General features: G+C 41.6%; 1 protein-coding gene and 1 pseudogene across 9 annotated transcripts in view; one reads left to right on the top strand and one right to left on the bottom strand.

The window, feature by feature from the left end:
- The window catches only part of DYM (dymeclin), a 352663-nt gene that overhangs the window by 107336 nt on the left and 217645 nt on the right, over positions 1 to 27682 (top strand). For all 9 annotated transcript variants that reach the window (XM_078435252.2, XM_078435253.2, XM_078435255.2 and 6 more), the window contains 2 exons: positions 3329 to 3454; positions 4879 to 5021. In XM_078435252.2, the coding sequence (XP_078291378.1) occupies positions 3329 to 3454; positions 4879 to 5021 (269 nt within the window). The remainder of the gene's footprint in view (positions 1 to 3328; positions 3455 to 4878; positions 5022 to 27682) is intronic.
- On the bottom strand, positions 15820 to 16890 carry LOC132665059 (L-lactate dehydrogenase A chain pseudogene; annotated as a pseudogene).

The following is a 27682-nucleotide window of genomic DNA, read 5'->3' as shown; positions in this document are numbered from 1 at the left end:
TGCTGTTGAATTCGATTTGCTAGTATCTTGTTGAGAATTTCTGCATCCATATTCATCAGCGATATTGGCCTGTAGTTCTCTTTTTTTGCTGGGTCTCTGTCTGGTTTGGGAATCAAAGTAATGCTGGCTTCATAGAGTGAGTCTGGAAGTTTTTCCTTCCCTTTCTATTTTTTGCAACAGCTTGAGAAGGATAGGTATTATCTCTGCTTTAAATGTCTGGTAGAATTCCCCAGGGAAGCCATCTGGTCCTGGATTCTTATTTTTTGGGAGATTTTTGATAAGTGATTCAATTTCTTCGCTGGTTATGGGTCTGTTCAAGTTTTCTGTTCCTTCCCGTTTGAGTTTTGGAAGTATGTGGGTGTTTAGGAATTTGTCCATTTCTTCCATGTTGTCCAGTTTGTTGGCATATAATTTTTCATAGTATTCCCTGATAATTGCTTGTATTTCTGAGGGATGGGTTGTAATAATTCCATTTTCATTTGTGATGTTATCTGTTTGGGTCCTCTCCCTTTTATTTTTGAGAAGCCTTGCTGGAGGTTTATCAATTTTGTTTATTTTTTCAAGAAACCAACTCTTGGTTTCATTGATCTGCTCTACTGTTTTTTTAGATTCTATATTGTTTATTTCTGCTCTGATCTGTATTATTTCTCTTCTTCTGCTGGGTTTGGGGTGTCTTTGCTGTTCTGCTTCTATTTCCTTTAGGTGTGCTGTTAGATTTTGTATTTGGGATGTTCCTTCTTTCTTGAGATAGGCCTGGATTGCAATGTATTTTCCTCTCAGGACTGCCCTCGCTGTATATCATAGTGTTTGGACTGTTGTATTTTCATTTTCATTTGTTTCCATATATTTTTTTAATTTCTTCTCTAATTGCCTGGTTGACCCATTCATTCTTTAGTGGGCTGTTCTTTAACCTCCATGCTTTTGGAGGTTTTCTGGACTTTTTTTCCTGTGGTTGATTTCATGTTTCATAGCATTGTGATCTGAAAGTGTGCATGGTATGATCTCAATTCTTTTATACTTATTAAGGGCTGTTTTGTGACCAGTATGTGGTCTATTTTGGAGAATGTTCCATGTGCACTCGAGAAGAAAGAATATTCTGTTGCTTTGGGATGCAGAATTCTAAATATATCTTTCAAGTCCATCTAGTCCAATGTATCATTCAGGGCCCTTGTTTCTTTATTGATTCTCCGTCTAGATGATCTATCCATTGCTATACGAGGAGTATTAAAGTCTGCTGCAATTACCACATTCTTATCAATAAGTTTGCTTATGTTTGTGATTAATTGTTTTATATATTTGGGGGCTCCCGAATTTGGTGCATAGACATTTATAATTGTTAGGTCTTCCTGATGGATAGACCCTGTAATTATTATATAATGCTCTTCTTCATCTCTTGTTACAACCTTTAATTTAAAGTCTAGTTTGTCTGATATAAGTACAGGTACTCCAGCTTTCTTTTGACTTCCAGTAGCATGACAGATAGTTCTCCATCCCCTCACTTTCAAGCTGAAGGTGTCCTCAGGTCTAAAATGAGTCTCTTGTAGACAACAAATAGATGGGTCTTGTTTTTTTTATCCATTCTGATACCCTGCATCTTTTGGTTGGAACATTTAGTCCATTTACATTCAGTGTTATTATTGAAAGATACGGGTTTAGCGTCATTGTGATGTCTGTAGGTTTCATGCTTGTGCTGGTGTCTCTGGTACTTTGTGGTCCTTGCAACATTTTACTCACAGAATCCCCCTTAGGATCTCTTGTAGGGCTGTTTAGTGGTGATGAATTCCGTCCATTTTGTTTGTTTGGGAAGACCTTTATGTCCCCTTCTATTCTGAATGACAGACTTGCTGCATACAGGATTCTCGGCTGCATATTTTTTCTGTTCATCACATTGAAGCTTTCCTGCCATTCCTATCTGGCCTGCCAAGTTTCAGTAGATAGGTCTGCTACTACCCTTATGTATCTACCTTTGTATGTTAAGTCCTGCTTATCCCTAGCTGCTTTCAGAATTCTCTCTTTATCCTTGTATTTTGCCAGTTTCATTATGATATGTCATGCAGAAGATCGATTCAAGTTATGTCTGAAGGGAGTTCTCTGTGCCTCTTTGGATTTCAATGTCAGGCTTGTCTTTCATTCAGTTGAAGGAATAAGAACAAATAGGATTGCATTTTACATGGTTAATATTTATGACAGTTAAAGAAATGTCAGGAAAGAGAATTTTTCTGTAGTGCTTTAAAAGTAAGATTTCTGATTAGAACTGAGATTTATCCATTATGTAATAATGTAAATTGCATGGACCTCTTGTGTTGTTTTGTATACTTTGCTTTTAAAAGAGATTTCTGTCAGCAATAACCCCTTAAAATATCTGGTAGAAATTAAGCGTGCCCAATTCTAGAATCAGGTCATATTTAATTTGTTTAATGAGCCTCACTTAAGTAGGTGTTAAGTGGGTTTTGGTTTTTTTTGTTTTTTTGTTTTTTTTTTTTGGATTTCCATGCATATTTTAGTTCTGTCAGAATATTTTGATACTCTTTCGGAGCTGTTACTCTTTTTGTTGTGTTGTTGAAATCTCCACTTTCCTGATCTGTTCCTGTTCCCCGTGATCATCATGTTTAAACTTTTGCAGTAACCGAAGATTACTTAATGCGTTTATTCTTTTTTTGTGCTTCCTCCTCAGCCAAAACCTTGTTTCCTTTTTCTTTGACCTAAGACTTATTTCTAAAGAGAGTTAATGATCTTGGGAGGACAGGAGTAGTCCTTCATAATAGAAATATGCTTAATAAAACAGGAATAATTTGTTCACTGTCCATATTTTGCTGAACATACAGAGGTGGCCTTATGGAAGCAGACACTAGAGATGGGGGGATGTAAGGTACACATTGTTCTGATTGTTAAGTGATTATCAACACGAAAAGGCATTGTTTTCTTCCCTGCACTGTGACTTACTCTTAAATTTGACAATCTGAATATTGGGTTTCTGCATTATAACCAAACAGGGATGAACCTAAGGTTTTAGGGTTTATCTTCAAAGCAGAACGTTGCTGCTAACTGTTTCCATTCTACAATAATAGACTTGTCATTCAGCAGGAGATTGGAACTGGAAAATAGGAAAGTAATGGGATGCCTGACCCGAGTACGAAAGCTAATGGTTGGGAAAAGCTTTCGTATTTTTGCCTGACTTAATTTTTAGGTAAAACACACTAGTGTTTCTTTGTAACCTAGAAACATATTAAATATTTAGGTTGAGTTTTTAAATGTATAGTTTATTTAGAAAAGAGCAGTCCTAATCTTCCAAAGTGATCGTTATTCTGTTTGCTTCCTGTTTCTGCAGAGATATTACATATGAAATCTCAGTAGAAGCTGTATCGACAATGGTGGTTTTCCTTTCTTGCCAACTCTTCCACAAGGAGGTTTTGCGACAGAGCATCAGTCACAAGTATTTGATGCGAGGTCGATGGTATGTTTCTATTTTACATTTTTCTACCTTCTTTTTTTTTTTTTATTGTACAGATCTCTGTCTCAGGTCTTGTCCTCTAACCTTAACGTTGTCCCAGATGTCCCGCCGAACGTTTCCTTCGGTCATTCTGTCCACACTTCAAACCCCACGCATAAGTAACCCACTTCTGCTTTCCTGTTTAAACTGCCCGTCCTCCCCGCCCCTTTCATCCCCCAGCTTCTTACCTTCTCAAGTGGTTTCTTTGTAGAAGTGAAACGTTGAAGTCCTCCTCCTCCTTCCTTCTGCATCATTCTCTATGTGTAAGCACCCATCAGTCATGTCTGTCCGCTGAAGTTGTTTTCAGTCTCCCCCTCTCACTAGTCCCATTGAAACGACCATCATCTCTGCCCTGTCACCCTGTGTCTGGACTACTCCAGCAGCCTCTTAGCTGACGGTTCCTACTTTCATGTGGTCACAGATACTTATTGTGTGGCGACCGTGTGCCAGACATGTGTTAGGATGGGGGGCTCTGCTCTTGAGCAGAAACTTACAGTCTCCTAATGGGGGGCTGGGAGTAGATACAAAATACACACACACACACACACACACACACACATCTTCTATTGACACAGTCTTCACAGAACTTGAGATTGTAAAACAGATACAAACCAAGTAGCTTTGATGGAAGTTCTCAGAGAGTGGGAGCTCTGTCTTTGTCATCTCGTCCTTGCTGCCTTGGTTGTCTGTGTGTCACCTCTCTCCTTGAGTATCCTGTGGCACAGCCATAGAATCCCTTAGGGCTCTTTGGAACATATTTGAAAACCGCTGATAATAGAGAAGGAGCCTGGGCTTTGGCTCAGGATTCTATTATAGAGTTTTCTCTAGATGGCAGGAATTGATTTATCACCTTAATTTGTGGACACATATCCCTTTTCACCTGCGTTCTCTCCCTTCTCCTCTCATTCCATCACTTTAAAGCAAAGAGTGTTAACATCTAAACCACTTGTATGCATATGTGTCTTGTGTGTGCATGCATAAATTGAATGATTTCATACTTAAAATGTGTAGTCTTTTGTATTAATGCTTTCTTAATTCTTATGTTTCCCTACTGATTCTATGGTACTATCTCCCTTCAAGCACCAGGTACCGTATAATACCCTGAATTAATAATATCTCACCTGTTATACGGGATTACCAGTAAGGTAACTGAAGCTCAAGAATTGAGGTGATTTGACCAACAACTGTGGCATAGAAACAGGAAAGCCAGAATTCAGCCTCAAGTCTGATCTCAAAGCCCACGATCTTCACCGTTATGTGACAGTGCTAGGTTCCTTCGAAGCGTTAATCCCTTTAATATTAATAGATTCTGTAGATTCTGTTTATTGTTACACAAAGTCAGGCGACTTCCACGGGTTTGATTTTCTTCTTTTTTTCTTTTTGTGTAGTCTTCCATACACCAGCAAACTTGTGAAAACCCTATTGTATAACTTTATCAGACAAGAGAAGCCGCCCCCTCCAGGAGCACACGTTCTCCCACAGCAATCCGATGGGGGCGGACTGCTGTATGGACTGGCATCCGGAGTAGCAAGTAAGTCTGATCAGGTTTTGTCAGTTCTCTGGCGTAGATAGAGTTTGTCTAATCGGCATAAGAAACTGCGTTTGCTCGGCTGCCACTACTGATGGTTACGTCGGCCCTGTGCAGCTGGCTGAATGCGAAATACCGGAAGTAACTGAACATATTTTGTCCATTTAGTGCAGCGATTGATGCGGTGAAATATATGCAAATAACGAATAGATTGTTTACCTGTAAAACACCACTTTCCAAGAATAATGTTTATAAATATGCATATTGCGTGCGCTTTAGCGGCACAGTATTATACAGTTAAGGTCTTGGAAACCTTTTACTGCTGTGCTGTATGAGGAGACACTGCTGTTTTAGAGGCGTTATTGGTCAGGATCTTACGTGACTAATGAGGTGTAGTTTCTTGAGGTGTAGTTTACGTGACTAATGAGGTGTAGTTTCTTACGTGACTAATGAGGTGTAGTTTTCTTGAGGTGTTTTGTTCATTCAGTGACAAATGAGCACGTTTTGAAGAATTTTGTATTGAATTCTGGAGTGGCACAAACACGGGTTTTATCAGATTGGAAGCAGATTTCATTAACTGAGGGAAACCTGTCCCTCCCAGACAGTGAAGCCTCATTTCCGGTTCACGGTGTCGGGCGTGAAGACCCTGGGAGTGGCAGCAGGAGCTCCGGTCCTTTCTCTAGTTAGCGTGGCGGGCCCGTGTCGTGTGAAGTCACGGAACCCGACCTCCTGCTTTATTCTGAAGGAGAATCAGAAACCAGGCTGGCATCGCGGCAGCTGTAGGGTCTGCAGGCGCCTCTTACTAAAGCAGCCGCGTAGGCCGTCCTTGCGTAGTGCAGGGCTCGGCTCTTTGAAGGAACTCTACGTCGAGCCCAGTCCCACGGCCGAATCCTGGCTGCAGCGTGCCCTCCGCACCGCGAGGGATAGCAGTTTGATGTGGAAGTGTAGTCCCGCTTGGTAATGTACTAGGTAATGAGTCTTGGGAACGTCTTTGGGTTGAAAGACCTCTGTTGGGCACCTGGCTGGCTCAGTCAGTTGAGCATCCGACTTCAGCTCAGGTCATGATCTCGCGGTTCACAAGTTCGAGCCCTGGAGCCTGCTTCCGATTCTGTGTCTCCTTCTCTCTCCGCCCCTGCCCTGCTCATACTCTGTCTCTCTCTCTCTCAAAAATAAATAAAACATTAAACACATTTTTTTTTTTTAAAGACCTCTGTTGACTTTTGGAATTGGTCTCTGGGCCAGGCTTTCCAGATTTGCCTTCCTTTGATTTCTTTTAACACTGTAGGTTGAATTACGTTTGTGCTCCCTCCTAGCTCTGTCCTCCGTGCTGAGCAGGCTCCCTAGCATGCCAGACCCGCCGAAGTCCGTTCCCTGCTTTGCTCCTACCCGCTGCCCTCGTTTCTGATGGGGAGGCATTCATGGCTTCCGAACGCAGCATAGCACTGGCTTCTCGTGTTTTCTTTTTTCGATCATTAAACTGGTATGAGGTTATAAAAGCTGAGTATTTTCCAGTACTTCAGTATGGTTGGGGATTTGGGGCAGGGGGGAGATAGTATAAGTTCATTAACTGCTTTCTTCGAAACAATGCCAATTCTTTGCACTTTTCTGGTTTTTGTTTGTTTTTTAAGGGCAAACATAGATTTGTGTGTAGTGTTTAGTTTTTCTTGGAGTTATGTGTCGTCAGAAGAATGTCCAGTATGGGAATGTGGTGTCATCAGTACCAGGTGCCAAAAACCTTTTAAACTTCAGAGCTGTTTCTACCTAGTTAGCAGTGTATCAGAAGGAAGTCCCTTAATTTCCCTAGCTTCCGGTTTTTTTGTCTGTTGAAGGAGAAGGTTGGAATAGATGATCTCTGAGCTTATTTCCCTATAACTTGCAACGGTTCTATGGCCTTTCTTCTCACCAGTAAAAAATTTAACATTCAGAGTCAGGGGGAGAGGTGGCAGTGAAAAAAATTTAATATTCAGTTAAGGGCATTAAAATGGACTTAAGATTTTTAGTGTGCTGTAGTCACAAGACATTTTACGTACCTTCTTACGTCTTCGTAAGATTAGTCATATAAAGGTATAAATCATGATGGAGTGATTATTCATTATTTCACAGTAGGTGACTCAAAGGATTACAAAAAAACAGCAAAAGGATGTTCTCTTCCTAAAAAGTACAGCTATTTATTATTTATTGCGAAAAGGATAAGAAAGGAAAAATAGTCACGTAATTTTGAATTAAGCCACATTCTGTGAAAGTCAGTCAGGTTTACAAGAACATTTGACTTCAGTTGTATGACCACTTTTGAAGATCTTTTGGTGGGTAGTTAAGGAATTTTCTTACTTTTTTTTTTTAAAGTTTATTTATTTATTTTGAGAGAGGGACCCAGAGAGAGAAAGTAGGGGAGGGGTCGAGAGAGAGGGGGAGAGAGAGAATGCTAAGCAGGCTCTGCACCAGCAGTGCAGAGCCTGATGCAGGGCCCGAACTCCCAAACTGTGAGATCATGATCTGAGCTGAAGGTGGGGTGTTTAACCAACTGAGCCACCCAGGTGCCCTGGGAATCTTCTTACTTTAGCATCGGCTTAAGAAAAATATGACTTGGAAGCTCCTGCCTGAAAAAACAAATACTCCAAAGCCAAATATAAACTCTTTTGGGTGACATTTATCTTCACCGGGATTGAGTTTTTCCTGATTATAGAAAGCCATTTCCTGTCGCAGCAGTGTACGTATGATAGGTTTGACTTGATTAATTTCCTTTGAAACCGAGCGCCTTATTTTGGAAAACTTTATAGCTTTGGATGGTGAAGTTTTGTTGGCACTAGCAGGGAAGAGGAGCTTGCTCGTGCTAGGTGAGCGGTGAACCACTCATCTGGACCCTCACAGGAGTTAGGCAAGGCCTTCTCCGGTTTATCCTCACTTTTTCAGATTTATTTTTAGTTATTCTACTGCTGTGTTTGTTTCTCAGACTCTAGCCAAAACTCTGTTACTCTTTACACGCCTTACGCTTTCTCCCTTTCATGTCCTTCCTTGGATTATCTCTTCCACCTACGATCCTGTTTCCTCCTCTCTTTTTTCTGCCCGTCCATCCGTTAAGCGCTGTCTCAGGTACCACTTCCTCCACGAAGATTTCCTCTTCTCTCCTAGCCAGGGGTGATCTTTTCCTGTGGCGTACTTAGCACTCTGCTTTGTGTTACGATTACTGTGTGTAGACATCACCTCCGCACCTGGGCTCTACACGCAATACAATGAGAACTAACATGTATATAACACTTGAGAGGTCATAGAACAACTTCTTGTGTATTTCACTTTATTCTTGTAGCAACCTTGTCAAACACATGATTTCACCTTTTTAATGTGATTGATGAAGAGATGTTCCCGGTTATTATCTAACATCACATAGGAGGTGATGTTGGTTTGCACTTGAGCTCAGTTTCTTTGACTCCTGACCTTTGCTTTCTGGTCGTTTCTGATCAGCACTTGAGTCCTGAGTACGTCAGCTGGTGCTTGACTTACGCGAGCATGTTCACTGCAGTCTCCAGCAGAGCACCTTACGTTTGTGGATTGTCAATAGATTCTTGTTTGTAATTAAAGACCAACAGCTAATACCTTGTCTACGTTCAAGATAGATGTGAATTCAGTTTATAATAACATGTCTATCGTTTATTGAATGCCTTCTGTTTTGCAGTCACTTTATTATTATCTTTTTCTTCTCCAATTTTTATTTAAATTCTAGTTACTTAACATATACTGCAATATTGGCTTCAGGAGTAGAATTCAGTGATTCATCACTTACATACAACACCCAGTGCTCATCACAACAAATGCCCTCCTAAGTACCCATCACTCATCTAGCCCATCCCCCACCCACCTCCCACCATCAATCCTCAGTTTGTTCTCTATCTTTAAGACTCTCCAATGGTTTGTTTCCCTCTCTCTTTTATCTTTTTATCCCCCATCCCATATGTTCATCTGTTTTGTTTCTTAAATAAGACATATGAGTGCAATCATATAGTCTTTCTCTGATTGACTTATTTCACTCAGCATAATGCACTCTAGCTCTGTCCACGTCATTGCATGTGGCAAGCTTTCATTCTTTTTGAAGGCTGAATAATATTCCTGTGTGTGTGGGTGTGGGTGTGCGTGTGCGCGCGCGCGTACGTGTATTTATCCATTCATTTCCAGTTACTTTAGTGGCTAACTTACATACAGTTACAGTAGCTGACTCACCTCCTCTTTATTTTGTAACATTTTATTGTGGAAAATTTCAAAGATGGATAAAAGTAGGGAGATTGGTAGAATGAATCCCCATCTATCCATAACCCATCTTTAAGAATTATCAACATTTTGCTATTTTTTCCTCATTTATCTGCTTCTTGTTCTTTTTAAAAAGCTTTATTTGGAAATAAGTTCATACATGTATAAAAGTTCAAAAACTAAAGGTATTATAAAAAATGATATAGTATCCAGATCCTATTAGTTTTGTATCTCTATTCTCTCCCTGCTTCTCTCCCATTCTACACACACACACACACACACACACACACACACACACAGGGTTTTTTTTTTTAACCATTTGAGGGTAAGTTACATGCATTGTGACCCTTTATCTCTAAATATTTGAATGTGTATTTCCTGAAAGGGGATATCTCTTACACAACCTCAGTACACTTACCAACTTCAGTAAATTCAGTATTCAGCCACCCTTAAAAACAAATGTTTATTTCTTTGTCAGTAAAACTTAAGAAATAGAGATTTCCTCTGTATTCTGAAATCTGCTTTATTAATACAGTATCATTTGGGTTGCACCTAAATTGAATTTTTACAATTAGGTGTTCTTGTCACTATGCTGCTAACAACTTATCTATCTCAGACTAACTGCTCCATGATGCAGCCCCCACACCTTTCTTCTTTCTGTTTATTATTGGTCCTGCAGTATGCAGTGAGTGTTTGGATGATGTTTGAATAGAAGGCAATAAATAAATGGAGGAATTGTTATTATCTTTTAATGACCACTAGTAAGTTTTTTCCATAGTTAATGAGAGCAATGAAAATTACTTGTATGGATTTTGTTCTTTTTTAAAAAAGTTGTTTTCACACGTGTCAAGTGTGGTTTCTGTCTTTCCCTGGAAGTGGTTAGGATCAGTCGTACATTAATAAAATACTTTACCGGGCAGCAACTGTGATACATGCCAACAAGCCTCTTCATAATTTTGCAGTACAAGAAATCATGGTTTCCTTCCTCTTTATAGCTTTTTAGTTTAGATGTTTCTCTAAAATGCTGACAAAATGGAAGAAGAACCAACTGATACATCACTTTACCGTTTCCAAAAGAATGCTAGAATTTTAATTAACATATCCTTTAATGAATCGTAGAATTCCAAGATTAGGAGAAGTGAGGCTAAAGGGCAGCAGGTGACTTCTCAACATTAGCAGTCCATCTGGCATAATTAAAAAAAGTGCACGCACATGCGCTTACACCCTTTAATTTCTAAGTCATTACACATGTGCTTGGGCCCTGTCATAGACATTTTCAAGAAGCATTCTAATATAGCTGGTCCATTTCAGTACCACTCACTTGGTCTGGGTCCCTTTCCCGTGCTTGGATCTATTTTGCTGTGGGCCCATCATTACATAGTTGAGCTGGTACTATTACCTACTGAGGAATATATTGTTGTCAGGCAGCTCTGATGGTTTTAACTGACCTTCTGCTCTTGTGTTATCTTGGTTGCTCTTCTTGTTGTTCTCTTCATTGTTTCCTGTTGCTGATGAGGTTCATTGTATCAGTTTATCCTGAAGTGTGACCATTGGTACAGTACTCCAGCACGAAATAGATTGGAGTCTAAACTCCCTGATTCTGGACATTGCATTCTTTTTTTATTAATCTAGACTAAATGCTCATTAACTCTTTTGGCAGGTACTATTCAGTTATTAATGAGTTTTTGCTAGTTTGATCATCTCAGTCTTTTCTGTACCTGCAACTTTATGTCCTATCTTTCCCCTCCAGGTTTTATACATGCAATGTTCAGTGTGTCTCAAATATAGTTTTCTTAGGTATGGTATGATCCATAATTTTAACTAACGGTAATATTTGTGCTTATTTTCAGCCCTAGATTATCCTTAAACAGATATTTTGGGGCTTCCTCCTTTATTCATGGTTCTGTCCTTGGCACCATATTGAAAGCAGATTTACTGATTCTACGACGTTTCTTTATTTTTGAGAGGCAGAGAGAGACAGAGCACGAGTGGGGAGGGGCAGAGAGAGAGGGAGACCCAGAATCCGAAGCAGGCTCCGGGCTCTGAGCAGTCAGCACAGAGCCCAATGCAGGGCTCGAACTCATTTACTACAAGATCATGACCTGAGCCTAAGTGGGAAGCTTAACCGACTGAGCCACCCAGGTGCCCCCAGATTTACTCATTCTAATTCCTTTGTGGAAAGCAGGGTGTTTCTGTAGGTGGCACATGTTAAATAACAAAGAAAATTAATGTATTGAGGGCTCTTGTGACTTTTCTACATAGACTCAATTTCATTTCCTGGAATCCCAGCGAGGATTAGCTGGGGTGGAGGCGGGGGACAAGAGCCTGGTTTTCCCAGACAGCAGACCTCAGAGTTGATGAGGATTCCCACAGTTTCTCCTGAGTTTTAGGACTTACCCACAAGGCTCTTCATGAAGCTAGAGCTCGTAGTCCCTTAGTGGCAAGAGGTGCTGGCCAGGCCTCTTGTGAGTTCACACCAGCGCCTTCCCCTCGCCTCATATCTCCACTCTAGATTATACCACAGGGAGCTCTCAGCTGACTTTTCTCTCATTCCTGGAAGTCCTTGTGGATAAGGATACATTGCCAGAGCTTGATATTGAGAATCAGATGATTTGGAATGGAGTCCCAGGTCAGCATGATCTTAGACAAGTTCTTTACCTCTTTGAATCTCATTATCCTACCACATAAGCCTGATAAACAAACAAGACTTTTTGTACCAGGTTATTGTGAAGAATAAATGAGGTATTGTATGTAAAATAACTTCTGAAACTATACAGCATCTCTCCTCATCGAATAACTTTTTTTTAACCTGCATCGAAGCTCTTCTGCTTTTTGTTGAAGTCAAAATAATTTAAAAGAAGATACATTTAATTAGATGATGTGAGTGATCAGAAAATCTCTGATAAACTTATGTGAGTCTAAAATTTCAGAGAATATTTTGTCTTTTTGGTCTGTTCGTCAGACTTCAAAATTTATGTAAACAGTGTTTTGAAACACCAGCCGTGTTTTTGCTCTTTCTCCAACTGGCTTTCCATTTTATGTGGTGCAAAATTTGGCCAATGACAGTCAGAAAGGAAAATCTGATTGTTAAATAGATACTGCCCACAAGAGATTTCTCCTTGCTTCCTAAATGAACTTGCCTTGACAACAATTGCTATGGTACCACTTCTTATTCACTGATCTATCTGAAAAATATATAGTTTCTTTTCGATAGTTTGTGAAACTAGCCAAAGACTTTAGTACAAAAAGACTTGATGCCGACCTAACCCGTATCGTAATAAATACTTCAGATGTTCAGCTCATCAAAGGTATCAGTAGTATTGGTAGCCTTAGTTACAGTTAGTAAGGCAGTTGATACTTAGTTCTTACTTTACGCTGTAAGCATATCACCCTCCCCTGTTAAAGATGTTCTGCAAAGCCAGCGATCGAAGACACTTAACCTCTCTGATTGTGATGCGACGGAGCAGGGTATATGGTGATGACACATAGCTCACACAGCTATAATAAAATACCGTAGCCTGGATGGTTGGAACAACAAACACTTGCTTCTTTCAGTGCCAGAGGCTGGGAGGTCTAAGATCCAGGTGCTAGCAGATTTAATTCTTGGTGAGGGCCCTCTCCCTGGCCGTCTCCCTGGCGAGCTCTGTTTTCACACGGTGGAGAGAGAAAGCTCTGGTGTGTCTTCCTCTTCTTGTAAGGGCGTTAATCCCGATGTAGGGTTTCCACCTTCGTGACCTCCTCTACACCTGATCACCCCCAAAGGCCTCCCCTGTTGTTACCATCGCATTGGGGGTTAGGTTGTTTGTTGACAGCTAAGGCATCTCTAAGTGCCGGTCATTCTTTGTTTTAAACCACAGCCCTGCTTGTGGTGGGGCCAGAGCAGGCCAGTCGCAGCCTCTCCCGACCTCACAAATGTGTTTTTTTGTTTTTTTAAAAAGGACATTCCAGAAGGTGTAAGGAGTCCCTCCAGAAATAATTCTGTGATTGAAACAGGTTGTTTTCTTTTCTGATTTTGGAGGCCACCATTTACATCGTCCTTCGGAGGGATTGGCTCTAGATTTTGATAATCGGAATTGTGTAAGGGATGCAAGTGTGAGATTGGCTGTTGGTGTCAGGCACCTGGAACTCAATGCCAGTCCTGCTGTCAACCGACTAGGTGTTCGCTGTTAACTTCTCAGTAGTGACTCAGATCAGTCAGGGTAAAATGAGGATAGTACCTCCCTTTGTAGGACTGCCGAGGTGATCAAATGAGCAAAAGCGTAGGAAAGAGCCAGGCACCTAGCAGGTACACAAAAGTGGTCACTATTAGTAATGGATATTACATAGTAATATTTAAAAGATAACTTTTGTTTAAAAATTTTCTTTGAAAAAGGCCAGTGACCATATAGTGATTTACAAGTTTACTCAGATTTCTAATGTAACTAAATTATGAAAATATCTGCTCTTTGGTATACACGTTAAAAAAAATTTTTTTTAATGTTAATTTATTTTTGAGAGAGAAAGAGAGTGGGAGCAGGGGAAGGACAGAGAGAAAGGGAGACACAGAAAGTGAAGCAGGCTCCAGTCTCCGAGCTGTCAGCACAGAGCCCGACGCGGGGCTCGAACTCCCGAACCGTGAGCTCATGACCTGAGCTGAAGTCAGCTGCTTAACCAATTGAGCCACCTAGGTGCCCCCAGTATACACATTTATAATAGAGATTTCAGATAGTCACTGGGAGAATTACTAATTACGCTGAATATTTGATATTGGGAGAAAGAAAAACATAACAGTTATTTAGTTTTCTTTTGGTTCTATCCTTAACTTCTTTGACCTTGTCTTTTCTTATATTTTCAAGCTTTTTACTTGCCTCTGATGCCTAAAACAAGACTTGAAGCAAGGAAGGGCTGACCTTGAACTTTCTTGTGTTTTCTCTTTATAAGACAAAGCTGTAATGTGATTATAACCGAGTATTTAATGTTTTCAAGAGCCAACCCTAATTAAATGTGTTCTCCCACACTGCGCTTTCCGTCAAAGTACTGAGGTTTTACACAATAACTTCTGATATATGGCTTTTCCATTTGAATGAGCCATCAAAAATGTTTTTTTTTCCTTTGCTTGCGGTGGTGGGTGTCCCAGCCAAATTGCAAGGCCAAAGTTGTGATTGTTTGTTTAGGCGGATGCTGTCGTAGAGAAATTAATAAAGTAGAATTTGAAGATTAAAACTCCTATCTCTCCCGGTTACTTTTATTGAGAAAGTTATTGAATCCGTTACGACAGGTATGCTATGCAGTGGTTGTAATTTATTTTATGTGATGGTTATTTTTCTCTTCGGTTTTGGCTTTTTCTGGGCTGACTCATTGCGAGAAAGAAAAACTACCGTAAGAGAAAAAGTATGTGGCCCTCAGAAACAGGCATAGTTGTGAAAACATTTCTAATGAAAGTGCTTTGAACTTTCAAGAAAAGGAAGTGCTTTGTAAATAAACAATAATTACATTCTCAGTTCATTTTTACTTGGAATGATTTGGTAGATTTTATATACCAGGTGAAAGAATGCCTTTTTTTTTTTCCACCCTCCTTTATTTTCAGGACTGAAACTAATTGTGTGGCTTATAAAGTAGAGTTAATTTCATTTTGCTGGTTCCTTGTGGTGGCTCCTTGCAGGGATACATGGAGTATATAGGTCAGTATCCGCAATCCAAATGCCTGTGTGCAGTTGTAGGGTGGGAACAGGAGCGATTTCACTTTTAACTGCTCTCTGCAAAAAAGTATTTCCGGTTTTAGACTTTCTAAAAGGTGTTTCCTAAATGATATTCATTGGACATAGTATGGTGTCAAACTACAGTTTTGGCTTCTCTCGTATTATCCTTGTAATTTGCTGACCACCGTGCCTGAAATGGCCGTGAAAGTCAGTGTGCCAGCCCTCTGTGCTCGTTTCCTTTTTAATAGTTGTGAAGGGAAGATCGGGGCCTCTTTTCTGTCACAGAGAGTTGGGAAGCAAATTCATTCGTATTCACCAGGAAGGTTATAGAATAAAGCAGTCAGTTTCTTTTCTTTTCTTTTCTTTTTTTTTTTTTTCACTGTTCGAAGCTTATTTGATATGTTAGTTGCTTGGTGTGACACTTAAGATAGTTGGTTGCATCGTTTATAGGTAGATCTTTCTTTTTACATCATATGGCAACGTTCACTATGTTCTGACTTACACCGTACACAAAATAAGATCCTTTAGAGCAGTTACGCACAATACATGCAATGCTGAATTTAAACATTGGATCCCAGGATGTGATTGGCTGGAGAAAACAAAAGTTGCACGAGGCATGTTGGGTGAAGGATCCAGAAGTAAGTCATACAACACACAGTAAATACACATCTGGTTTGAATAGCGAACTGCAGCATATTCATTATGGGCGGTGGTGTCTCTGAGGCAGTGGAACTGTTTCACGTTAACTGACTTGGGACGACGCAAGATGGGTACCATCCAGCATCAGGATGTAGCCGCAAGGCTTTGTGAACCATTCCTATTTGTAACTTAGGAAACTGACGTTTTTCCTAGGCCATTTTTAACGTTATTACTTGAATAACAGAACACGATATACACAACCTCCAACTAAAAATCCCGTTGTAGTCTAGACGGTGATGTGGTACAACATTAGAAGACTCTAAAACTGCGGCTCTTTTTGGATCCCCCAGAGTGTATCTGCACTCTTCTTCAAACGGGCCACTTCCTCAGGAGTCAGGGTCACCTTCACAGCGTCTGAGATTCCATTCTGTCCCAAGATGCAAGGAACACTAAGGAAGACATCATCTTTTGTTCCATAGAGACCCTTAATCATGGTGGAAATCGGATGCACCCGCCTAAGATTCTTCATTATACTTTCTGCCAAATCTGCCCCAGACATTCCAGTGGTCCAGGAAGTATAGCCTTTCAGTTTGATCACCTCATAGGCACTGTCAGCCACCTGTTTGTGAACCTCTTTCCACTGTTCCTTATCTGCATCAGTGTCTGAGTCAGGGTGCAGATTCTTCAGGGAGACACCAGCAACATTTACTCCACTCCATACAGGCACACTGGAGTCTCCATGCTCTCCAAGGACCCCCCCATGGCAGCTTACCGGGTGAACTCCCAGCCTTTCCCCCGTTAGGTAACGGGACCGGTGAATCCAGATTGCAACCACTTCCAATAACACGGTTTTTGCGAAAGCTGCTTATCTTCCAAGCCTCATAGGTCAAGACATCCACTGGATTGGAAACAACAAGCAACTTGCAGTTTGGGCTGTATTTTACAATATTAGGAATGATGAACTTAAAGCTGGTCACATTACGCTGGGCCAAATTAAGACGGCTCTCTCCCTCCTGCTGACGTGCCCCAGCTGTGATAATAACCAGCTTGGAGTTTGCAGTCACATTATAGTCTTTGCCAGAGACAGTTTTTGATGTTCTGAGGAATAGGCTGCCGTGCTGGAGATCCATCATCTCTCCCTTCAGTTTGTCTTCCATGACGTCAACAAGAGCAAGTTCACCTGCCAAGTCCTTCATTAAGATACTGACGGCACAAGCCATGCCAACAGCACCAACCCCAACAACTGTAATTTTATTCCGGGGGGTATGGTCTTCCTTAAGAAGATTCTGAATCAGTTGATCCTTGAGAGTTGCCATATCTAATTATCTCTATAACCTTAGACTTAGAAGCAGAAGGAATCGGGAGTGCACCTCGGGCAGGCGGGCGTCGGCAGCATGTGGTGTTGGGTCCGGACTTGGTGGCAGCCGCTCCCGTACCAAAGCAGTCAGTTTCAAATGAGATCCTGACTCACAAGGTTCCAAGGCTTGCTAGAAGTGATTTGATCTGCTTCTAAGACTTCTGTGACGGAATTTATAGTACTGTGAAATTTTAAAATATTAAAGAGTTAAAAAAAATAAGAATATTAAAGCTAGGGAATTTCCATTTTTTGGGAAGGCAAATCTTATTTGAAATATGAAGCAGTTAAAATGGATTTGCTTTAAAACTGTTAAATTCTATCACAGTCAAGTGAGTGTAACTTTTATGAAGCAGCTGTTTTAACTTATGTTAATTTCAACATGGCTATTGGAGTAAATTCAAAGGCGACTTGCTGACAGAATTTGTGAATGGTAGTAAAAACGTTCTTAAAGGATAGTTGGTATAGTTTGGGACCACCTTTTACATGAGTAAATAATATTCCAAAATTTATTGTTTTGAGTTATTCACGACTCCCACTTAAAATGTATCTGGAGGGGCGCCTGGGTGGTTCAGTCGGTTAAGCGTCCGACTTCAGCTCAGGTCACGATCTCACCGTCCGTGAGTTTGAGCCCCGCGTCGGGCTCTGGGCTGATGGCTCAGAGCCTGGAGCCTGCTTCCGATTCTGTGTCTCCCTCTCTCTCTGCCCCTCCCCCGTTCATGCTCTGTCTCTCTCTGTCTCAAAAATAAATAAACGTTAAAAAAAATTAAAAAAAAAAAATAAATAAAATGTATCTGGAGCTTTGCTTTGAAATACATTAACAAAATAAGCTACACTGATGGGTGAAGGTAGGGATGCATAGATGGGTAGGGATGTTATCACAAATGTAGCAAAATGTTCATGTAACATGGAGGTGGTGGGTATATGGGTATTCACTATATAATTCTTTCAATTTTCCTGTATGTTTGACAGATTTCATAATCAAATGTTGGGGGATGCCTGGGTGGCTCAGTTAGTTAAGCGTCCAACTTTGGCTCAGGTCATGATCTCACAGTTTGTGAGTTCGAGCCCCGTGTCGGGGGCTCTGTGCTGACAGCTCGGAGCCTGGAGCCTGCTTCAGCTTCTGCGTCTCCCTCTCTCTCTCTCTCTCTGCCCCTCCCTCGCTCACACTCTGTCTCTCTCTCAAAAATAAACAAACATTAAAAAAAATTTTTTTTTGATGTTGTAAAAAGAACAGAATCACTGTGAGGATGAGTTAGTGTTGTAAATTTCAGCTTGTGCATTAACAAGCTGTATCTTTGCTCCTGAGCCTTTCAGAATTGTTAGGTAAGATTCTGAAGAATGTGGAAGTAGACCAGACCGGGGTTTAAACCCTTTACCGTAAGTAATCTAATTATCTCTATAACCTGTGAAAGTTTTGTATCTCTCTAAGCCTTTCCCTGTCTATAAAAATGGAACCATGATTCCTTGCGGAATTATGGTAAGTATCTTTCGTTTTTCTGCTTTTGTGAGCCAGACCCTGGTCCTCAAAGGCTTATTGAATCCAGTTGGATGAATAGTGGAGAGAGAAGGGGAGGTATAATTCATTGGTGCTTGGGAGTCTCCAGATTCACTTCCACAAGGCCATAGAGGTCCCATACTTGACAGAGGCCAGGCGAAAGAAAGGGAGGGAGAGAGGCAGCTAGAAATCTTCCCCAGCGGGATGGTGAGTTGGAAGCTTTTGGCATCAGATCTGAGCTAGAAACTGGGCCCTGCCTTCTGCTAGTTGTGTCACTTTGATTAAGTTACTTAAACTTCATCGAACCCTAATTCCCTCAGTTTAAAAATAGAAGCTAGAATATCATTTACCCTGTGGGCTTCTGTTACATTTAAATAACATATATATGACAAGTAGTGAGTAAGTGTTTAGAACATGATAAGCGCTAAAAGCAAATGCCATTTACCCTTTATCGTCCTCATCTTTCCCCCCTCCCATCTGTGTCACTTTCTCCACTTTTCCAAACACCGTTTATTTTTGTCTTTCGTGTTTCGTGTTCCCTCAGCCTTTCTGCTGACAAAATTAAGGCTATTGCCTCCCCTTTTCTAGATGATTGAAAAGGATGATAAGCAGATCCAGCAGCAACCTCCTTAGCATCCCTGGCCATAACTTCGTCAAATTGGAAGCCTGGCTAGCTATCAGTACTGTTTTTCAGGCCATTTGGTGCAAAAGCAAGCCAAGTTGAGATCATTTTGCAATTAAAAATTTCATAAGCTGCTGAGTCACATATTTTCATAGTCTGACATATTATACTTCCAGTGGCTCCTGATGCTATGGATTGAGGGTAAGGGTTGGAACATTTTAAATTCGTCTTTTTAAAACTCTTCCTAATAATATTTCTGTGCCTTGGTAATATTAGTCAATTCTTACCCCCCGGCTTGTTTATCTTAGAAAGTATAGAGAGACTGACAGATACCAATTTTAAGAGAGGAGGTCTTTTCAATAGTAGTTATTCTAAAGTATAAAGCTTTCCAGGAATATTTCTAAAAGTAAAAACAATTCTGCCCATTTACATATTTATACCGCTTAAGAGATGGTGCTGTTTGAGTAAATAACAGTTTGTGGGTCTATCTATTGTTTCTGTTTTGAGATCCGTTTGATTTTGAGACGGCCCCAGTTTGCTCCACTACCCTTGGAGCCTTCCTACCCGAGCAGGAAGCCTGTGGAACCATGGTTGCATCTGCTAGAGAGCCGACCGGAAGCAGAAAGAAAAATGCCTTCTCTATTCTTGTCCACTTCCAGTCTCATTGTCTGCTCTAATCTGAAGCCAACAGGCAAAGGAGTTTGGAAAATAAGAGTTTGTGGGTTTTGGCCCCCCACACTACTGATCATAGGTGAGAGCAGGGTGGCAATGAGAGCAACAGACATTAAATGGTACTAGTGTGATCCTTATTTTACAGACGTTATGTAATTTTCATTAAGTCACACAGCTGGTAGGTGGGAAGACTGGACTTTAAGATTACGTGTAGCTTCAAAACCAGTGATGTTTTCGTGATACCATCTATTGTCCATACTCTATGCTGTATGTGTGTAATATATATATTCCTGTGTGTGTTTATAAAAATGTTTAAAACATTATAGCACAAAGAGCGTTAGAAGTAATGAATATTTAAACAGATAAGCTATAATTCTACCACGGTGTAACAAATCAGCTGTTGCCATTTTTTCTCATTCTTTGTCAGTTCTTATCCTTGTGTATGTATATATTTGTATATAGCAAATTAAATGTTAAAGCAGGAGAGACTTAAGATGTGCCAATAAATACCAGGTTTTATTTTGTCGTTAGGGTACATTATGAAAATAAAATAGCATTACTATATACTTGCAAAGTTTGATTTCCAGTGAGGAAAGGCGTGGCTTAAATCCAAGCTGTTACTTTCGTTAATTTCATAGCTGACTTGGTCAAATCAGGAAGCAGGCAAATTCTTGCTGTGTAGTAGCTGAAGTTATTAACCCCTTTCTTTTGTGGTATGATTAATAGCACGTGCTTTGAGGCTTCCTGTTGCTTATATTAACAACAACCACAAAAAGGATGTCTTGGTTAAGTGTACCAGTGTTCCTGCCAGTTCTCAAGTTGTCCATAAAGCTCACTGGTTATCTGGACACACTTGTTTCCCCTGAGCCGAGTTACAGAAAGGGCTCAGAAAGGCAGGGTATGTTCAGCACACTAGCTGTTCCATCATCTCAGATGGAAGGGGCATCTTTAGGGGGCATTGCAAAGGATTTATTCGAATATGGTATGACACTGACTGCTAGTTTGTCTCTTCCCCCATATTAGCGGACTACACGGATGCCGAGAATAGATCACATTTCTCAGAACCTTTTGCAACCATATATAGTCTGCATTCTGGCCAAGGGAATGTAAGCAGAAGCGATATGGGCAAACTTGCAGGTAGAGTTCTTTTTTTTTTTTTAAGTTTATTTATTTATTTTGAGAGAGAGAGAGGCAGAGAGGAGAGAGAGAGAATCCCCAGCAGGCTTGGTACCATCAGCATGGAGCCCGATGTGGGGCTCGAACTCACGAACCGTGAGCCTGTGAGCCCAAGTCAAGGGTGGGACACTTAAGTGACCGAGCTACCCGGGCGCCCCAGCAGGTAGAGTTCTTAAAGGGAATGCGTGTACTTACCTCTGTCCTGCTGACTTGAATGAAAATGTGATGGCTGGGGCTGGTGTAGCCATATTGGACCATGCGTGACACTTAGGAATGCAGACTATACGAAGTAGAGCCACAAGAGAACATCACAGAGCAAAGTGCAACTACTCTGGGACTTTTATTGAAGCCATTATTACACGGGTCTGTTACTTGTAACTTACCCCTGGTAAGTTACCCCTGGTTACGATCCTGACTTACCCCTGGGTGGTGATATATAGTGGATGCAGACAAGGCAGTAGTATAATAAATTAGGCTTCTAGGATGGGTGGTTTGTAGGGTTTCTCATCAGAACTTCACGGTGACCAGAAAACCGTGGGATGAGGCAGAGCCCTGTATCTCTCCCTCTCTGCGTACCACTTTTTGTCCTCAGTCTCCCAGCATTTTTGCTCTATTCTACACAAACTGCAGCGTGTAAGTGCAGAACAAAAGAAAGAACAAAAACAGTTACAGAAAGAATCTTTTGTTGTTGTTAAGCAGCTCTTGAATTCTGCCAATCGTAGTAATTCACGCATTGATGAGATAGCAACCAGAGCTATAATAGTGCTTTTTTTAGCCTAGTTACAATAGCTGAGGCAAGTGAGTACATAACCTTAAGGATGGAGGAGTTTGTCAGAAGCCGCTTGGCCCACGCTCAGGTTTTATATTTTATCTTCTTTTTTTTTTAAAAAAAATTTTTTTTTAACGTTTTATTTATTTATTTATTTTTTTTTTTTTTTTTAAATTTTTTTTTTCAACGTTTTTTATTTATTTTTGGGACAGAGAGAGACAGAGCATGAATGGGGGAGGGGCAGAGAGAGAGGGAGACACAGAATCGGAAACAGGCTCCAGGCTCTGAGCCATCAGCCCAGAGCCCGACGCGGGGCTCGAACTCACGGACCGCGAGATCGTGACCTGGCTGAAGTCGGACGCTTAACCGACTGCGCCAACGTTTTATTTATTTTTGAGACAGAGAGAGACAGAGCATGAACGGGGGAGGGGCAGAGAGAGAGGGAGACACAGATTCGGAAGCAGGCTCCAGGCTCTGAGCCATCAGCCCAGAGCCCGACGCGGGGCTCGAACTCACGGACCGCGAGATCGTGACCTGAGCCGAAGTCGGACGCCCAACCGACTGAGCCACCCAGGTGCCCCTTATCTTCTAAATTAATGCACGTTTAAGTACTCCTTCAGTGAGCATATCCGTGCTTGTTTCATTTCTGTTAAGATGGAATTATTTGCCAGTTCATGGGCTTAATTAACTTCCTTGGAATCTTTGGTGTAAAATTAATAGTTCAGGAAAAAGTAGCATGTCTGTTTTCTGACCTTATTTGTTGACCTTTCTGATGTGCTTATTCCTAGCACATCATGGACCATCTCTAGGAGTTCATGCATTCCAGTTGGAGAAGTAGCATATGTGTGATTTGAGCCTCATGGGATCTCTTAGCACTCTGTCTCCTCTTTTAGTGATATGATACACTGCAAAAAGCCTGAAACCTGGATTTAACCTTGTTAGTTATCTGACCTAGAGGTGGTTATGGAGATCCTTAAACCTCTCCTTTCTGGTAGCTTGCGTGATCGGCAATTTTATTGTGTTGCGTTATGTCTCTGCGGTTCTCTTCGGAAATTCCTGTCACTCATATATTGGACCTTCTTGTTCTGTTCTTCCAATCTCTGTCTCTCTGAGAATTCTACTTCTTTGCATTCGGCTAATTTCCGATTTGTGTTCTAGTTCACTAATTTTCCTGCTGTACTTAATCTTCTGTGAGATTCTTTCACGGAAGTTTTCTAATGTGTGAGTTATAACATAGGTACAATAAAGTACCTAGCTGGGTGAGGAGGGAAGCAAGGGCATGGGGGTGGTGACGGACGTTGAAAAAGTGATGGAGACCCGATCAGGTCCAAAATGGTTTGAGTCTGGTATTCCACGGAGGAGGTGACCTGGAAAGCTGGGAGATAGTAACCAGAGCCTGCAATGCAGGAATTCAGAACTGTAGTGGTGGCGCAGTTAGAACATGTAGGCGGGGTGCGGCCTTGGGAGTGGCTCATTGAGGTAGGATAGAGGAAGTGAATCAGCAGATCAGGGCCTCTGAGGCTTACTGTTGGGTGGCTTGACTGAGAGTAGGTTGAAATTTTTAAAATGAGGACCGGAGTAGTGTTGAGAGAGAGACGGGGTCAGTGCTCACATTACTGGAAGATGAGCAGAAGTGACAATGATGTCTGTAGACGACTATAGCAAGAAGGACCGATGGGATGTCTGAAGGTCGCGGGAATGTGTGGAGAGAGGTAGTTGGGAAGCGGTAATGAGTCTGTGGTACATGGGCTGTGGAGAGAGAAAAAGTGAGTCATCGCTTGAAACGTCTTCTGAGAAAGAACTGTCCTCAGGGGACACCCAGGTTTCTGTGATATCTGAGGCATTCAGAGAGATTGAACTTGAAAGCGTAGAGGGTTTCCCCCCCTCCCCCGCCAAAAGACCTGGGTTCCAGAGGGCTAGTAGAAGGATCCGGATGGCGAGAGCTATTTAAGTGACGTGCCGAACGATATGGCGAGGAGCCCAGGTGTGATAGAACTTCAGACCTTTTTGCTGCTCTGGGTAAACAGCGACGCAGGGCATAATGCAGTTCATCCTGACGAGCTTTTAGGGGAAGGTGGGTGATCAGTTCCAGTTGTGGCTTTTGACGGTTTGTCCTGGTGAGGCTTTGGCCTCATGGCCCTGGAAGGAAGTGTCTTATCTGAGGGACTCAGAGCTCCGTGAGCCTCCGTTGCGTCCCGCTGGGTGGCTGTGGCCCGGCGCGGGGAAGCGTGCCTTGGTGGCGGGGTGGTCTTCCCAGTTGTGCATCACTGTGCTCTGGAGGGTTAACCAGAGAGCCCACAACCATCTTAATTGGTCATTTGGAAGCCAATGTAACAAATTTATAACTCAGAAAGGTTAAAGTGCATCACTTAAGACCATGACCAATTCAAAACAAAACGGGGAGCGCAGGAATGCCAAACGCCTGTCGTGCGTGCCTGGGTGCACATCGCTTGTCCGGGCATAAGGAGCTTGGTAGCACAAACAGGCATTGCATAGCAGCTACTGGAAAGAAGACTTAGGATTTCCTGTAAGCTCTGGTGATCCTTTTTTCTAGTTTATGAAAGCCAATTACGGATCCCATAACTGATTTAGTACATTCGTAATGGGTCAGTATTAACTGTAGGTACACCTGAAAATGAATATGGGATAATTGTCATTCTTTTGTGTGAACATCAGAAAAGACTTGAATTCTTGGCCTGCCTGGGGCCCTTCAGAATCGGGCAGTGGGTCGAGCATTCCTGGAGAAGCGCTGTCCTGCGGCCCCCGCCCTCCTAGTCTGTCCTCTCTTTCCAGCCTTATCTCACTCCTCATTGCCGACTGAAGCGCTAGGAACACAGAAGGGCCGTGCTTGACCAGCTTTGTGTGATAGCGTTCCGTGCACTGAAGATGCCTTCCTGCTCTCCACCTGCATGCAGATCTGTCACTCACCTGCACGCCCCAGGTCACAGGAAGCAGCTTTGGGAGGCTCTCCTGGGAATGCGCTGGCAGAGTGAGCGCTTTCTTCCCACGCGACTGTGTAACACTCTCACTACACGGTGTTAGAATTACATTCCTTCCCGTCTCCTCTCTCAGGGTTGCGGGCACCCTGAATGTAGTGCCATCAATTTATTCATTGAAGGAGCTGGGCACACTTGCTAGAGAGAGAATTTGGAAAGGGGTGCCTGGGTGGCTCGGTCAGCTGAGCATCCGACTTCAACTCAGGTCATGATCTCGCTGTTCTCGAGTTCGAGCCCCGCGTCAGGCGCTGGGCTGACAGCTCGGAGCCTGGAGCCTGCTTCGGATTCTGTGTCTCCCTCTCTCTCTGCCCCTCCCCTGCTTGTGCTCTCTCCTTCTCTCTCTTTCTCTCAAAAATAAATGTTAAAAAAAAAAAAAAAGGATAATTTGGTAAATGTTTATTCACCATAAGAAAGGGGCAAAATGCCTAGGAGAGATGATGGTTCCTTAGGGGGAAATCAAGAAAATACACATGCATTACCAAGATGAACAGAAGCAGAAGGTTGAAGAACAACAACAAAAAAACCCAATCCATGCAAAAACAAAAAATGACTCACTTTTCAAGTGAGAGAGAAGTGGGGTGAGATAATTGGGGTACAGACTCATTTGTGAAGCACAGAATGCTGTTCCTGGTAGCAAATCGATCGAATTTAGGCCTGTTATATCCCAGGTATGGGAGACCTGATCTACGGTAGGATTTCAGTTTGTAATTCACGGCTAAGACCAGGGGCTGCCTTTATTGTTTGGGAGCCAGAGACGCAGTGAGGGCAGTGGGTGAGAGTATTTGCTTTAGACCGAGAGCAACTTGGGTGCTAAGGAACTGAGGCTCTCTGAGTTTAATCTGCCTGTAAAATTGGGTGAATGATAATAATGCTTGGTTTGGTTTTAATGTGGTAATTAGTAGAGATCGTCATTAAATGGCAGAAACTGCTTTTTTCTTCCTCTTTAGATTCCTTGTCTTCTGTTTTCCCCCGCCTTCAACACTTTCTGGAGTGTGGTAGTCTTCAAACATTATTGATCATCCACCCCATTGATATAACCTTTTATAGCAGCCCCCTAATTTATTTATTTATTTATTTATTTAAAAAAAAATTTTTTTTTAACGTTTATTTATTTTTGGGACAGAGAGAGAGACAGAGCATGAATGGGGAGGGGCAGAGAGAGAGGGAGACACAGAATCGGAAGCAGGCTCCAGGCTCTGAGCCATCAGCCCAGAGCCCGACGCGGGGCTCGAACTCGCGGACCGCGAGATCATGACCTGAGCCGAAGTCAGCCACTTAGCCAACTGAGCCACCCAGGCGCCCCAGCAGCCCCCTAATTTAAGTGAATTGATTCATAAATTATATAGTGCATTGTTAAACTAATGTGTCATGTACATTATAAGACATCTATAAATTGACATCTTCCAAAGAATACAATTAAAAATTTTTTTAACATATTTAAAATTGTGTTTATTAATAAGAAGAAAATCTTTTTGATATTACAGAAATTATTATTAATAATCATCCTGATGAGTGTTTCAATGTCTTGCTAATCGCGATGGTTTCACAGTGTCATTATATAATATCTCAAGGAACCGTAGATATTTATAGCCATTTTACTTTTTAATTTATTTTTTTTAACATTTATTCATTTTTGAAAAGCAGAGAGAGACAGAGTGTGAGTGGGGGAGGGGCAGAGAGAGAGGGAGACACAGAATCCGAAGCAGGCTCCAGGCTCCAAGCTGTCAGCACAGAGCCCGACATGGGGCTCAAACCCACGAACTGCAAGATCACGACCTGAGCCGAAGTTGAATGCTTAACCGACTGAGCCACCCAGATGCCCCTTGCTGAGCATTTACATCTTGGGAACCTATTGGATTCGTTAATTAAATGAATTTAATATTCCAAATATTTATGGATGGATGTCCTCATTTTAAAGATTCTAGTTTCCTAGTGCCTTCCAAGTTCCCATCCTATTCTTTGATGGTAGATGTCTTTAAGGCGTTTAAAAATTCATTTCAGTTTTTAAAATTTTTAAATGTTTTTATATGAGAAACAGGGAGAGAGAGAGATTGTGAACGGGAGATGGGCAGAGAGAGGGGGAGACACAGCATGTGAAGCAGGCTCCAGGCTCTGAGCTGTCAGCACAGAGCCTGATGCAGGGCTCAAAGTCCTGAACCGTGAGATCATGACCTGAGCCGAAGTCAGGCATTTAACCGACTGAGCCACCCAGGCACCCCTAAAAATTCATTTTAAAATTGAAATGATCAGAGTTTTGAGAAGAAACTCCTTCCGTCTTTCCATCAATGTCATTTTCAACCAGGGAGTAGTAACAGATTCTCAGTTTATAATTCCCAGAAAAGTAACACTTGGAGACCTACATGGAAAAAATGGTGGCTACCGAAGGTAGGAATAAATCTATATTGTTTATTACCTCTGCACTTATTTGATTTATATTTACTCCTTCACAAGTGGAAGCTGAATGCTAATGTGGGTAATCAGTCTAAGATTTTACTGGGTAGAAACTTATTGGTAGATTCCAAATGGATTCGCTTTGGTTACTGATACTGTTTATTTCCTGTGTTTTTTGAGGATTGATCCTACAGTTAATCTAGGTAGTTTCTGACAAAATCTCATGCATAATTCAGACTTTAACCTTGATTTTTATTTGGAGAAGGTAAAGAATTTCATATGAATATTTTTACATAAAAAGTAAATTTGAGGCGCTTGGGTGGCTCAGTCATTTAAGTGTCTGACTCTTGATTTCGGCTCAGGTCATGATCTCGTGGCTGATGGGATCGAGCCCTGCATTGGGCTTTGCGCTGACAGCACAGAGCCTGCTTGGGATTCTCTCTCTCTCTCTCTCTCTCTCTCTCTCTCTCTCTCTTTCTTTTTGTGATGGTCAAAGTATTCCTTCTGGGATACAGGATGGGGTAGTAATATCATGTTGTTTTGTCTTAGGAAAACTGAATTTGACTCAAAATTGTTTTAGGAACTAGCAGTGACCAGATATTTTAAGAGGGCTTTAAATGTAAACACATG

This window comes from Panthera onca, chromosome D3, assembly GCF_046562875.1.
Source record: "Panthera onca isolate mPanOnc1 chromosome D3, mPanOnc1 haplotype 2, whole genome shotgun sequence".
Classification (NCBI taxonomy): Eukaryota; Metazoa; Chordata; class Mammalia; order Carnivora; family Felidae; genus Panthera; species Panthera onca.
The sequence above is the reverse complement of the archived record's forward strand: the minus strand, read 5'-3'. Positions and strand labels throughout refer to the sequence as shown.